At 41.9% G+C, this 15,786-nt stretch overlaps 1 protein-coding gene across 5 annotated transcripts in view; it reads right to left on the reverse strand.

Annotated features, from left to right (window-relative positions):
* The window catches only part of RALGAPA1 (Ral GTPase activating protein catalytic subunit alpha 1), a 227,501-nt gene that overhangs the window by 194,386 nt on the left and 17,329 nt on the right, over positions 1-15,786 (reverse strand). For all 5 annotated transcript variants that reach the window (XM_084874263.1, XM_084874264.1, XM_084874265.1 and 2 more), the window contains exons 2-4: positions 9,077-9,187; positions 6,168-6,217; positions 1,228-1,285 (exon numbers count right to left, since the gene is read on the reverse strand). In XM_084874263.1, the coding sequence (XP_084730389.1) occupies positions 1,228-1,285; positions 6,168-6,217; positions 9,077-9,187 (219 nt within the window). The remainder of the gene's footprint in view (positions 1-1,227; positions 1,286-6,167; positions 6,218-9,076; positions 9,188-15,786) is intronic.

Here is a 15,786-nt window from a genome sequence, read left to right on the forward strand (position 1 = left end):
GTCCCCTGGTGGTCCATGCATGTCATAGAGACCAGTCGTTCTGCCATTAGGTTGATTTGAATATTAGCCTTTTATTAAACAAGATTTTTTTTTATAAATATATTTTATTGATTTTTACAGAGAGGAAGAGAGAGGGATAGAGAGTCAGAAACATCGATGAGAGAGTCATCGATCAGCTGCCTCTTGCACACCCCCTACTGAGGATATGCCCGCAACCGAGGTACATGCCCTTGGCCGGAATCGAACCTGGGACCTTTCACTCCGAGGCCGACGCTCTATCCACTGAGCCAAACCGGTTTCGGCTATACAAGATTTTTTTTATCTCCCTCTCCCTTTCTCTCTGAAATCAATAAAAATATATTTATTTAAATAAAAAGGTGAAACAAAGAAATGTAATGCACCATTTTGACAGGAAGTCATTCATCTATGTTTTTTTCTTTTATTCCTAACTAGAGGCCCGGTGCACGAAATCTGTGCACCAGGGGACAGGGGTGGTATCCCCTCAGCCCAGCCTGCACCCTCTTCAATCCAGGACCCCTCAGGGGGTTTAAACTGGCTGCCAGACATCCCTCTAATAATCATGGACCGCGGGCTCCTAATCGTTCACCTGCCTACCTGCCAGGTCTCCCCCAGCTGCCCTCCCTCCCTCCCCCCCCCCCCCCCCCCCCCCGCTCACCTGGTGCCCCAACTACCTTCCTCTGCTGGCCTGGTCAACCCTAACTGGTCCCCCTACTGGCCTGGTCACCCCCAACCCCCATCCTGGCCTGGTCGCCCCATGCAGCTTGCTTGTACAGTTGTTTGGTCATCCCTCGAGCCAGTCCTGAGCGACTGGGCAGCTGACATCTGAGGCTTGCCTATGCCTCGGGCCAGCTCTGGATGGCTGGGGGGCTGAAGAAACTCGCAGAATGGGAAACTCCAGAAGCAGGTGTGGGGAGCGGACAGACCCACTTAGGGGCAGGCCCCGCCATGTCGTATGCCTGCGGCCCCAGCTGGGCTGATGGGATTGGGCATGCCATCTTGTGGCTGTGGGCACTGCCATCTTTGAGGACGTGGCAGTCAATTAGCATAATCCATTTTTATTAGATAGGATAACTCTAGTCCTGAATCATTTATTTTGTTTTTACTAAAACATAAACTATGAATTAATTTCAAGTAATGACCAATTGAAAAGCATTTTCTTATATTATCATTTATTTAAAATGTGAAATACCCATTTAAATTACTTACCAATGCTATGAAATTGCCATCGCTGATGAATTCTCTCTGGAAGAAGTTGCAAAATTTTCTAAAAATCAACATAAATAAAACAACAACCAAGAAAAAAGAATGAAAAGCAAGAAATGAATCCACATTCTGTGCAACATGAAAAATTAAAGAGCTTACACTAAAGCTTTAAGAGTTTCTTAGGTAAAAGATAATATCACAAATACAAGTTAGTATTAAGCTAAGCTGATATAACTGGAATTATTTCCAAAATGGCATATAGTCAATATTTGAAAACCCTGAAAACAACAAACTATGTTAACAAAGACATGAAATAGTAAATTGATTTTAACTTTTACAATGATATGGAAAGTAATTATATTTCTCCATAGTGATTAAATACTAACTGCAATATATTTCAAAATTTACTATTATTTACTATTTTTAGAATTTCTGCATTGTGGATATTACTGATAAATTTTTAAATTCTTTCAGATATTAAGATTTGTGACATTTTCTCTCAAGTAATTCTTTCTGCTTTTAATAAATCATGAGGAAATATTCTGTTTTCACAAAAATCCCATGAAATACTTATACTAAGTTAATATATGTGAAGGTGCTTATATTTTATGATAACTATAGGCTGAAGAACAAAAATTTTAAATATATTTTTTATTGATTTTGTACAGAGAGGAAGGGAGAGAGATAGAGAGTTAGAAACATCGATGAGAGAGTCATCGATCAGCTGCCTCTTGCACACCCCCCACTGGGGATGTGCCCGCAACCAAGGTACATGCCCTTGACCGGAATCGAACACGGGACCTTTCAGTCCCCAAGCCAACGCTCTATCCACTGAGCCAAACCGGTTTCGGCTGAAGAACAAAAATTTTAAATTCAAAAGACCTATTTAGTTTTTAATATAGGTTTCTATAATTGAAAATAAACACTTTTTACATATAATACTTTCAAAATTTTGCCTTTAATTTCTTTTATGTGTTGCTTATGTGTGAATTATTCTAAATCCACAGCTGCTGTATGCACTATGTTGCTGAACTAAGCTCTCAGTACTCTACTTACTGAATGACATTTGTGTGTGTTTGGTGTTACTGCAGCTCTTACTTATGTAGTTACTAGAGGCCCAGTGTACGAAATTCGTGCACGGGCAAGGGGGGTGTCTCTCATCCCAGCCTGTACCCTCTCCAATCTAGGATCCCTCTCATAATCCAGGACTGCCAGCTCCCAACTGCTCACCTGCCTGCCTTACTGATTGCACCTAACCACTTCTGGTGCCTCCTAACCACTGTCCTGCCAGCCTAATTGATGTCTAAATGCCCCCCTTCCAGCCTGTTTGCCCCTAACTCCCCTCCTCTGCCGACCTGGTCCTCCCAACTGCCCTCCCCTGCTGGCCATCTTGTGGTGGCCATCTTGTATCCACATGGGGGCAGGATCTTTGACCACATGGAGGCAGGCTTCTTGTGTGATAAGAGTGATGGTCAATCTGCATATTACGCTTTTATTAGATAGGATAGAGGCCTGGTGCATGGGTGAGGGCCAGCTGGTTTGCCCTAAAGGATGTCCCGGATCAGGGTGGGGGTTCCCTTGGGGCATGGGGTGGCCTGGGCGAGGGGCCAGCCTGCCCACTGGCGACCCAAGCAGAGGCCTGATATCTACAATTGAAACTTTGTAGATTGGAGCGAAGCCAAACCTTCTGTTCGCTCCATGGCAGCAGCTTTTTGTGTTGGGGTTTATTCAACTTCTATAATTGAAACTTTATAGCCTGGAGTGGAGACCTAAGTCAGACAGGGCAGGTGGAAAGCTTGCCTTCCTCCTTCGCAGGAGGAAACCCTAGCCTGCTCTCTCCAGCTCACTGGCTGCCGCCAGTTTTCTTGGGATTTATCTTCTATAATTGAAACTTTCTATCCTTGAGTGAACGCCTGGGCCAGCCAGGGTATCTGAAAGCTTGGCTTCCTCCATTGCCAGGGAAACCCAAGCCTCCTTCCTGCTCTCTGTGGTGGCAGTCATCTTGGTTGGGGTTAATTTGCATACTTGCTCTGATTGACGGGTGGGCATGGCTTGTGGTGTAGTGGAGTGATGGTTAATTTGCATATTACTATTTTATCAGGTAGGATCAGAAACATCATTAACTGGATGTTCATGAAGGCTAAATACTAAACTAGATACTTTATATAACTGCATCTTATTAATCTTCACAACCAACCTAAAAAGTTTTTTAATCTCATTTGACAAATTAGAACATGGGTTAAGTAATGTGCTTAAGTTAGAAAGTAAAAGAACCTGGCCTGTGTGGCTCAGTGGATTGAGTGTCATCCCATGCACCAAGAGGTTACTGGTTCATTCCAGGTCAAGGCATATGCCCAGGTTGCAGGCCCAATCCCCAGTGAGGGGCATGCAGAAGGCAGCTGATCAATGTTTCTATCTTCTCTCCCTCTCATTTCCTCTCTCCCTAAAATATCAATAGAAAACAAATTTTTAAAAAAAGAAAAGCAAAAGATAAGCCTATTTCTAAAATTTGTGCTTTTATACTATTCTGCTCAAAGGATAGTATACATGTTTTACTCTTCTCTCATATAATCTCACACAAGATGATGAAGAAATTACAAAGTTCTTCATAGTTCAATGAGATACATAAACTTCTTTACCTTTGCTCTCTTCATTTTTCTCTCATAGTGATACAATTACATAATTATAACTATTTTGAAAAACAATAAAATTATTTTCAAAAGAAGTTTGTGACTATTCAAAAGCATTCCTAAATTATGATTATAAAATTATAATTTAAACTTAACCCCTCATAATATGTAAATGAACATGTCTACATGTTTTTATATGGTTAATATAAAAATGAATGAAATTTTGTGTACTCTTAACTGCACAGTAAACATCTTACACCATGTTATTAATATTACATAATAAAGTTTTCTATTCCAAAAGGAAGAGATAACTTTATAATGTCTTCATTAAAAAAGTTATCATTAGTCTCTGAAGGAATAATATTCATTGTTTCCATTATAAGTAGAAAACACAGCACACAAATTAAATTTTTTTTTCAAAAGATGAAAACCCTGTATCTAACATTATTCTTTCTTAATAAAATTTAGTGATTCATTAAAAACAGAGATTACTGTTCAATGAATAATCAGTATACACCATGCACAGGGTGTACCAAAAAATGTATACATAAACTTTAAATAATTATCAAGGCAATATTTATTAAAATACATTTCATTTTTAAAATTGAGCTATTAGCTGTTAAAGTGTGTATAAATGTTTGGGATACCCTGTATATTAAACGTAGAAAAATAAATATTACTTTTTAATAGAAGAAATACCCTGAAAAGCTTCTATTAACTTATTAATCATTTCAGTTTCCTGAATATAAAGCAAGCATGAATGTCTTAAGGAACACTTTCTAGCAATTATCATCTTGCTTTCTCTGTGGGTACTTTTATTCTTTCCCAAAACATCTATGTCTTAATATTTGCCTTGTAAACAATTCATGCAAACACTTAAGGTAACTAAGAGGGAATTCTTCAGGGTTAATGACTAATGAAATTAAATGAAGGTTAAGTACCAACATCAGTTACTTCCCTCTGGAACCCTGGGGGGGGGGAAACAAGTTTCTTTTTCTAGCTGTGACTAAATCAATATAAATCAACAGCTAAAAGAAATATCAGATTGCTCAAATTCTTCTAAGCTATTTCAAAATACAAAACAATAAATTATATTTAATTCACTACACATAGAACAGCCCAATCTTTAGAAAGTGATTTCCAAATTCTTTACTATGTCTTTCAAATCACAAGGTCTAAACCTGACTTTCTCGAGATCTCTGAATTCTGCATAAATATCAAAAAACTCCTATCACTGTTTGATTTCAAAGACAGAAGGAAGAGCATGATGTTATTTTTAAAGCAGGCATCCAGTGGGTGGGGGTGAGGGCATCCTAATTTTTATTAATGTGGTAAAAATAAAACACAAATTTTAGGAAAGTATCAAATGTTATTTCCTTCTGTTTATTTAGCAATAAAGACTTGTCCTACACCCTCCAAAGTAATATAGGACAAAAGTTTATAAAATATTTAAAACTGTTATACAAATTTGCAATAAAAAGCAGTTGAAGTAGAAACTATAAATTCCTTAGATATATAAACAGTTCCATAAAGTTATCCTCTCAGGTAAGAATATTTTAGAATTTTAAAAAACCCTGGAAGGTATGGCTCAGTTGGTTGGGCTTCATCCCATGCACAGAAGGATTGTTGGTTCAATTCTTGGTCAGGGCACATGCCAGGGTTATGGATTCAATCCCCTAATAGGGGGTGTACAGGAGGAAGCTGATCAATGTTTCTCTCTCTCCCTCTCTCCCCATTCCTCTCTCTAGTATCAATAAAAATATTCCTTTTAAAACCTACATTTGTATAAACCTCCCTCAAATTAAAATTTTCATTGTTTACAAACACATTATATATATATATACATATATATATATATATATATGTGTGTGTGTAAATAAATTTCATGATGTCAAATGTATAAAAACATAATTGTATCTATACTTAAAAATAATATATGTACCTCAAAAATAATTAAGAACTAAGTCAGAAATGTAATTCAGTTTTTGAAAAGCACAGCAATTCGGTATTTTACTTAATATATTTGTATTGATTTCAGTGAGGAAGGGAAAGGGAGAGATAAAAACATAAATGCTGAGAGAGAATCACTGATTAGCTGTCTTCCACACGTCCCACACTAGGGATGGAGCCCGCAACCCAGGAATATTTCCTAACCGGGAGTTGAACTATGACCTCCTGGTTTATAGGCTGACATTCAACAACTGAGCAACACCAGCCAGGCCACAGTGTTTTTATAGTTTATAGTTCAATACATTCCGTTGTATGTTCCAGGTACCACTTTTGTAAAAAAAAGAAAGATTAGCAGGTTCTTACCTCAAAAATAAAAAGTATAGCATCCAATTCCTCCCTTTGAGACTTGTGACCTAAAACATTTTTACAAAAAAATATTTTAAACATTATCATTTTATCCTCACTGTTAACAACCACTTAAAATAGTCTAAAATATCTTTTGCAGTAAATATTTTTCTGTGATTTTTAAAAAAATAAAATGGTTAAAGTATACTCTGTTCAATGTAAACACAGTATCACATCATCTCTGTCTACTCTTTTTCAACAACTAAATTTAGACTACACATATTTATGTCTAAAAACAAGTCATAATATATTGTGGAAAACTTTAAATGAACTCTGAAACTGAAAATATAAAAATGACTGCTCAAACCTGATACATGCCTCTAGGGCAGACCAAAGAATGTGAGGAAACAAGCAAATCATTCCAGGAAAAAGGCAAATCTCCTAAGCCTTTTCAAAATAATAACAGTACTGTGAACCCCATAGCTGTGCAAGGAGTATTAAAAGCTATCTGCCAAAAAAAGAAAAAAGAAAAAGTGCCAATGTCCAAGAGCCTATTTTAAAGTGAAAATATATGACAATTGGGGAGAAGAACCAAGATGGCAGCATAGATAATCACCTATGCTTGCTGCCTCTCACAACCACATCAAAACCACAACTAAACGGCAGAACAACTACCACCCAGAACTGCAGGAAAGCTGGCTGAGTGGAAGTTCCACAACTATAGAGGTGAGGAAAATGGGTTAAGACCATTAAGAGGTGTGCAGGAGCGGAAAGTGCTGGCACCTGGATGTGCTGCTCTTTTATCCAGGAGGGAGATCCAAGCTACCACTTGCTCTGAACACAAATTCCGCATGAGACTCTGGGCGACCGAGGCACATACGGGGAGAAAAGACTATCTGGCATCGGGATAGGAATGTGAGGGGGGCTTACTCTCAGAGGTGCTCGCAGCGATCAGTGTTCCTGCACAGGGAACCGATGATTTCTCCAGTTCAGGGCTGACTGGTAGCCAATGCTGTTTGCTCTGCTCTAGTGATTCCCAGAGATCCCGCCCCACCAAAGCTGTGCACATCGGCTTTTGCATATGAATGGCTTGTCCATTCACCTAAAACCTGTCAAACTGCAGCAGGGCCTGGTCTGGGCACTTCCAAACCCCATTCAAAGAGGAGGAATCTGCAGGTGTCTCTGTTGCTCCTGCTCAGCGGCCCCAGACAGTGGCTGACCTTGTACCTCCTTGGAGATTCAAGAGCCAGAGTATGTCAGAGTGAGACCATACAGATTACAGCTTTTCACATCCATAAGAGACACACTAAATGGGGCAACTCAGTGAGCACCAAAGACCCAAAAAAGAAAGTCCTTCCCCATAAGAGTGTCTCCTGTGCAACAGATCTTCCAGTGTAGACACAGCTGGTCATCACAGCCAACTGGCCTGGAGGTCAATTCCTCCCAGTGATACCAACAACAATCAGGGGTTAACTACAACAAGACTGTGCACACAGCCCACAAAGGGGTGCAACAAGAGCATCCACCTCAGGTGTCTGAGGAGGCTGAACCACTTGGCCCTATAGGACACCTACCACACAAGGCCACTCAACTCAAGGAGACTTAGCAGCTACCCAGTATACAGAAACAAACACAAGGGAAGCAACCAAAATGCGGAGACAAAGAAACAAGTCACAAATGAAAAAAAATGGATGAACGCAAAATACTAGATATAGAGTTCAAAACCATGATTGTAAGGTTACTCAAGAATCTTCTAGAAATCTCCCAGAAATTTAGTAAGACCCTCAAGGATATGTAAAAGGACCAATCAGAAATTAAGCATATACTGGCTGAAATAAATAATATACAGAGATTTAACAACAGATCCCAAGAATCAAGTCAAAGATTTGAAATACGAAGAAGCAAAAAACACCCAACCGGAAGAGCAAAAAGAAAAACAGCATCCAAAAATATAAAGATAGTAATAAGGAGCCTCTGGAACAAATTCAAGCATACCAACATCCAATTTATGGGGGTGCCAAGAGAAGAGAGAGAGCAAGATATTGAAAACTTATTTGAAGAAATAATGACTGAAAACTTCCCCCCACCTGATGAAAGAAATAGACTTACAAGTCCAGGAAGCGCACAGAACCCCAAATGAAAGGAATCCAAAAAGGACCACACCAAGACACATCATAATTAAAATGCCAACAGCAAAAGACAAAGAGAGAATCTTAAAAGCAGCAAAAGAAAAAGTTATCTACAAGGGAGTACCCATAGACTGTCAGCTGGTTTCTCAACAGAAACTATGCAGGCCAGAAGGGAATGGCAAGAAATATTCAAAGTGATGAATAGCAAGAACCTACAACCAAGATTACTCTACCCAGTAAAGCTATCATCTAGAATTGAAGGTCAGATAAAGAGCTTCAAAGATAAGAAAAAGCTAAAGGAGTTCATCACTGCCAAACCAGTATTATATGAAATGCTAAAGGGTATTCTCTAAGAAGAGGAAGAAAAAGGTAAAGATAAAAATTATGAACAACAAATTAACAACAAATAAATATCTATCAATAAGTGAATCTAAAAATCAAGTGAATAAAAAATTCTGATGAATAGAATAAACTGGTGAATATAATATCGAATAGAATCAGAGGCTCAGAAAGTAAGTGGACTGATAATTCTCGGGGGGGGGGGGGTAGAGGGAATATGGGGGGAGTATGGAAAGATACTGGACAAAAATCTTATACCTATGGACGAGGACAGTTGCAGGGGGGGGGGGTAAAGATATGGGGTGGGGTGGGAACCAGGTGGAGGAGAGCTATGGGGGGGGAAAAGAGGAACAACTGTAATAATCTGAACACTAAAGATTTATTTTAAATAAGAAAAGAAAACATATGGCAATTACTGGAAACATCAACATAAACCAGAATCAATTTTTAACATCTTACCTTTCTGCTTCAGACTAGCTTCAATAGTCACAAAATTCTCAAAGAACACATAATAAATATGTGAAAAATGTTGGTCAAAAAACTGTTTAAGGTCGATAGACTCTGCATTCTCTGAAAAATAAATGAAAACAATTTTAGTGATTACAATTACAAATATATGTTAAATTATGTTAAGCAGATATGACAGTTGCAAGTTTTCTTTAACGATTTTAGCTTTAATTTTATAAAATGATCTAGTCATCACAATCTTTGTTTTGACAAAGAAAACAATGCCACAGAAAGACTTATTCAAAACCATAAACCAAACCAAAAAAAGAAGTTCCATTTTGAATTCACAAATATGCCTCTAACTTCTCCCTTAAGACAGTTTAAAATCAGTATTTCTACAAGTAATAATATATTGTGCCTAAAATACATGTTCTCAGTAAATACGTATCTAACAGGTTTTATAAATAAGTACTTAAGTATTGTAAAGCTTAAATACAGATAATAGTGCTCTAAAAGAACTGTCAGTGTAGTCGAGGGCACACAAAACTAAACATAGAAGAGTGGGCTTACAGTTGTGAGTATGTGAAACAGTTTATTCTTATATTATTAATTATTGTATTACTTGTTTGTATTACAACTGTAAACCTACTTTTACCCACCCCCATATTATTGTACCCACAGTAGAAAGTGTTAGGATCTGAAAATGAAGTTACAAAGTATAATGGCAATTTAGAAATACAAAATTTCTTTCAAAGCTCAATGAGAGGTGAAAATGGAGAGAAAAAAAAAATGCCTGAGGATATCTATACATATAAAAGCCTAAGCAACCGTCGCAACCAAATCAACTTAACAGACAACCGAACAGGCTGTGTGGGGGGATCAGGCCAGCAGGGGGGTTAGTGAGAGACAACCAAACGAATGAGAAGCAGGCTGTGTGGGGCAACCAGGCTGGCGGGGGGGGGGGGGGGGGGCCATGGACACAAAGACAAATAGGGATGATCAGGCAGGCAGGTGAGCAGTTAGGAGCCAGTGGTCCCAGATTGTGATAGGGATGTCCAACTGCTGGTTTTGGCCCAATCCCACAGCGGTCCCGGATTGAAGAGGGTACAGGCTGGTCTGAGGGGACCCACCCCCCATGAACAAATTTCACTGGGCCTCTAGTATTCCTTATTAAAACCTTTAAGGATAGAAGGACTCTGGAGATGAGCAGGTGGGGTTGAACAGGAAGGACATTCTACACATAAGCTAACACATAGAGTGATGAACATGTGAAGTGTAATAGGATGCAGAAAAACTAATTCATTTTGGCTAGAGCTTAAGATCATTTTTTAAAAATTAACTGGAAAATGAGTCTTTAGATATATTATAAAATGTTCTGAACAAAAATTAAGGAGACTGAATTTATTATTCAAAACAAGATACCTGTAGGTGTACAGCATGTATTCCATGCATTTTGTTGTTTGGCTTATTTTCTAGGGGAGTAGAAGATTGAGGGGGAAAAAGGGAATGGAAAACTTATGTAATTCCTTACTATTCAAGCTTGTTTATGAAAAACACATTTCTCTTATAATAAAAAATAAATTTGAAAAAGGCGCAGGGGGGAAAGTCAAAGATGTGTGTTTTTTTTTAATCTGGTAATGAGATGGAGAATAAACTATTAATCCTATATAATAAAAGGATAATATGCAAACTGACCCTAAATGAGGAACAACCAGGAAAGACCAGTCGCTAAGATGCACACTGAACAACAGGGGGGAGAACAACAGTACAGGAGCTGGCCCCTGGTGGTCAGTGTGCTCCCACAGGGGGAGCTCCGCTAAGCCGGGCTGACAGCTGTGAGCGCAGTAATTGGTGGTGGCGGGAGAGTGCTAAGGATGTCCAACTGATGGCTTAGGCCCGCTCCCCAAGGACTCCGGGGCTGCAGAGGGATGTCTGACTGCCAGCCCTCGAGGGGTCCCGGAATGGGAAAGGGCGCAGGGTGGGCTGAGGGACACCACCTCCCCCCCCACCCCCCCGAAAAGGCACAGATTTTCATGCACCGGATTTCTAGTTAGTAAACTCGCCTTAAAGGTAAACGTTAATTAATTGGACTGATCTAACACTCAAAGGAAAACTTCAGAATAAAGTTAAATAGTACCTACAATACATATAGATAGCATTTTAAATTCTCGTTTTTGTATTATTTTTCCTACAAATATAATAAATCCTTAGTGACATCTCATCTATGGAATTTTCCAAGACTGTTTCGCTTTTGCTCTACTTTCCCAAAGAAGGGATAAATGGCCTCTCCTCTATTCTCTTGGATTCCATACATTTCTCTTTTATAGAAATAACTATATTTCAAGTATTCTTATCTTTTTTCTAATATTAGTCTAATGCTTCTTTAAAATAGAAACTGTGTCTACCTTAGTATTCCCAAAACCTAGCACAGTGCTGAGCACATATGTGCTCAAGTATGTTTTATCCTATATTAGAGGCCTGGAATATTCATGCACTAGTGGGGGTGTCCCTCAGCCCCGCCTGCCCTCTCTCACAGTCCGGGAGCCCTCAGGGGCAGGAGGCAATCTGGCAATCAGGAGAAAGCAACACCTCATCACACCTCTGCTGCTGCCACTGCCAGCAACACAAGACTCACCCTGCCCTGGTTACCTGAGCCTTGGGTGGCCTGAGGTGGCTGAGCAGCCCCCATCCAAGGCTTACCTGCACCTCGGGCCGGCCCTGGGTGACTGCAGGGACTGAGGGGACGGAGGGACTCTGGAGGCAGGCACACGGAGTGGCCGGGCCTGCCCCTAGATGGGGCTGAGGGAATCGGGCACCACCATCTTATGGCTGTAGGCACTGCCATCTTCGAGGGTGTGGCAGTAAATTAGCATATTCCCTCCTTATTGGCTGTGAGGGTCAATTAGCATATTCTCTATTAGACAAGATAATAAAGAGCTAATATAAAAATGGTCAGCGAGCCCTTTGGCTGGGGGATCTGAGGCCATGCTCCCTTCTTTGGGAAAGCCGGGGCTCGGGGACCTGAGGCTAGGTGGGAGGACCTAAGGCTGTGTCCCCCACCCAGGCACCAGAGACAGGGGCTCTGAGCCAGGCAAGGGGACCTGAAGCCAAGTCCCCCCCCACACACCTGGGACCTGAGGATACACCAGGGGACCTGAGGCCATGCCCAGCCGAGTCCTGGGCTGGGGGACCTAAGGCTGTGCCCCCTGCCTGACAGGGCTTGACGGGGGACCAAAGACTGTGCTGCACTCCCCACCCCCCGCCCTGCAGGACTTGATGGGGTGGATTTCAAGGCACGTGCGGGTGGGCGGCGACTTCACTCTGGGTACCACGGCATGCCCCAGGCTCTGACAGGAGGGAGATTTTCCTATACATTTTAATCATTTTCTTTCATCTCTGACACTTCTGTTATATAGAAAGGGCAAATATCACATTAAAGTATTTCCTCTAATTAATTCCCTTCTAATGCACATAAATTTCATGCACCTGGCCACTAGTCTATATATGTAAAAGACAAGCAACCAGAATGACCAGATGACTGTTTGCTACGATGTGCTCTGGGGCCAGCCCACTGGCCAAATAGGAGGGCAACCCCACACCCAATTGGCCCCCAACACCACAATCAATGGCAGGGCTGACCAGCCAATCGTCCTTGACCCCTTCCCATGGCTGGTCCCACCCCAATCAGGGCAGGGCCAGCCGGCCAACTTCCTGTGTCCTCTCTCCTCCTCACTGGTCCAGCCCGATTGGCCCCCATCGGGGAACCAGCCAGACCCCACCAAAGCATGAATTCATGCAACAGGCCTCTAATTATTAATAAAATAAATTATTAGAACTTTATTATATTCATTTTGTAGCTTGATAATTTTTACCTCGGAAAAGATTGCATAACCTACTGACACCAAAAAATGACATTCCTTCATCTCAACTATGTCTAGAACACCCAGATTCACTCCTATCTGTCACATAACCTCTTAACTTTTCATAGAACTAGGGGGAAAATAATGAACACAAACTGAATGATTCCTGTATCCAGACATTTTTCTAAGAAGTGTGTTAGATAAAATCTGTTTTATAGGTGAGAAAACAGGCGCAGAAAGTTTAAGTAATTTAGCTAGTCATAAGCAGTGTCAGGGATTTGAACCCCACAGGGCCTGGATCAAATGTCCATTTAACCTCTATCTTTTTCAGCTTCCAGTAATGTCCTATATAATGAAGAAGTAAAATGCAAATTGACCCTCACACCCTCACTTCACATCACAAGAATGCCGCCCCACATCACCACAAGATGACCACCAAAAGATGGCCGCACTATACCATCACATATTAATTATATAATGTACGTTGGTGAATTTTTCTTCACATTTCTTGTTCTTGGGATCTGTTGAGCTTCATGCATATGTGGGTTTGAGCCTTTCATCATTTGTATATTATTTCTCCAAATATTTTTCTGCCCTTCGTCTTCGGGTGTTTCAATTATTCGTATGTTAGACCACTTTAAATTGTGTCACAGCTGTCTGTCCTCAGTGTTTTGGGTGTATGGAATATAGTTAGAATAACTCTGAAACAATTGGTTTTAGAGAGACAAAGGCCTGAGCGCCTCCAACTGCCCTGCTGCTGGCCTGGTCACCCCCAACTAACCCCCTGCCTGCCTGGTGATGTCCAAATGCCCTGACCCCCACAGCCTGGTCACCCACAACTGCCCCTCCCCACTGGTGTGGTATCCCCCCACTTCCCTCCTTGCTGGCCTGGTCACCCCTCACTGCCCTCCTCTGCCACCTGGTCGTCCCTCACTAACCCCCCTGCTGGCCTGGTCATCCAACACAGCCTGCTGTTCAATCGTTTGGTCGTCCCTCACTAATGCCCCTGCAGGCCTGGTCGCCCCACGCAGCCTGCTGTTCGGTTGTTTGGTTGTCTCTCACTAACCCCTCTGCCAGCCTGGTCGGCCCACGCAGCCTGCTGTTTGGTTGTTACTCTGAGGGCATCTTGACCAATTTGCATATTACCCTTTTATTAATATAGATGTTAACTAGATTTAGTGTGATGATTTTGCAATATATACTAATAGCAAGTTTCATATTTGACTTTTTTTATTTCATTAAATGAAACTGTCTTGCAGTTGCATCTTCTATATCGCAAAGCACTCTATATCATTATTTAAATAATTGTTCAGATGTACCATTTTCAGATTTTTAAAGATGAATAGTAATTTTTCTTAAAAAGATTTCACAAGAAATGGCATGTCTAAAATAAGTGGCTTATAGTAATATCCAACTTGCCTCTAGAAAGCTCTAAGGATAACTGATGAAAAAGCACTGATTACTGCAAACCTTGAAGCTACTGATTTAAAACTAGTGACCTGGTGTAAGGATTCCTGCGTATTGAAAGGAAATTAATTAGAAGGCAGGCCGGTGGGGCGGGACTGCACACACTCTGGAGCCAACCTCCTGTGGTTCCTCCCTGGTTGGCTACATATAGCTTGAAGAGCATCTGTGGAGTGAGCGGGATCCCTCTGGCAGGTGGGGTCCCTCAGCCTGGCCTGCAGGGGGGGGGGGGGGGGGGGGAATATCAGGCCAAAAATCGGCTCTCCAACATCCTACAAGGGGTCCTGGAGTGAGAAAGGGTACTCTGCAACATTGCTGTCATATCATGTGTGGAACGCAAATGCAAGTGTGCAGTAAACCAGATTCGGGACTGACAGTGTCCCAGCATCAACATAACCCAAGGCTGAAGGTGTAATTTTACAGCTCCAAGAGGAATCAGGCTCCCTCCTCTCTGGTTTTTAGGCATGTCATCCAAGAACCACTGCTGCCAAGTCACTGCAGTTCAATAACTCCTGTGTTGAGCGTCTGCCGCCTGGTGGTCAATGCATGTCATAGCTACCAGTCGGATGGGCACTTAGCATATTAGCCTTTATATAGATAATTAAAGGCCCAGTGTACAAAATTCGTTTACGGGGGGGGGGGGGGGGGGGGGGGGGGGTGGCGGTGGGGAGGAGGTTTGATGTCCCAGTCTGCATCCTCTCCAATCTGGGACTCCTCTAGGGATGTCCGACTGCCCGTTTAGGACCTGATCCCGGTAGGATCAGGTCCTAAACGGGCAGTCGGACATTCCTCTCACAATCCAGGAATGCTGGCTCCTAACTGCTCGCCTGCCTGCCTTCCTGATTGCCCCTAACCGCTTCTGCCTGCCAGCCTGATCACCCCCTAACCACTCACCTGCCAGCCTCATTGATGCCTAACTGCTCCCCTGCCAGCCTGTTTTCCCCTAACTACCTTCCACTGAAGGCCTAATCACTTCTGCCTTCCTCTGCAGGCCTGGTCACCCCTAACTACCCTGTTTCCCCGAAAATAAGACAGTGTCTTATGTTAATTTTTTTCTCCCAAAGTTGCGCTAGGTCTTATTTTCAGGGGATGTCTTATCTTTCCATGCGCTAGGTCTTATTTTTGGAGGATGTCTTATTTTCGGGGAAACACGGTACCATACCCTGCAGGCCTGGTCACCCCTAGCTACCCTCCCCTGCAGGCCTGGGTTCCCCCCAACTTCCCTTTCCTGCAGGCCTGGTCGCCCCCAACTTCCCTCCTATGCTAGCCTGGTCACCCCTAACTGCCCTACCCTGCAGGCTTAATTGCCCCTAACTGCCCACCCTTGCAGGCCTGGTCCCTCCCAAGTACCCTCCCCTGCTGGTCTGATCGCCCCCAACTGCCCTCCCCAGCTGGCCA

The sequence above is a fragment of the Pipistrellus hanaki genome (genome assembly GCF_964339955.1).
Source record: "Pipistrellus hanaki genome assembly, chromosome: 1".
Taxonomy (NCBI): Eukaryota; Metazoa; Chordata; class Mammalia; order Chiroptera; family Vespertilionidae; genus Pipistrellus; species Pipistrellus hanaki.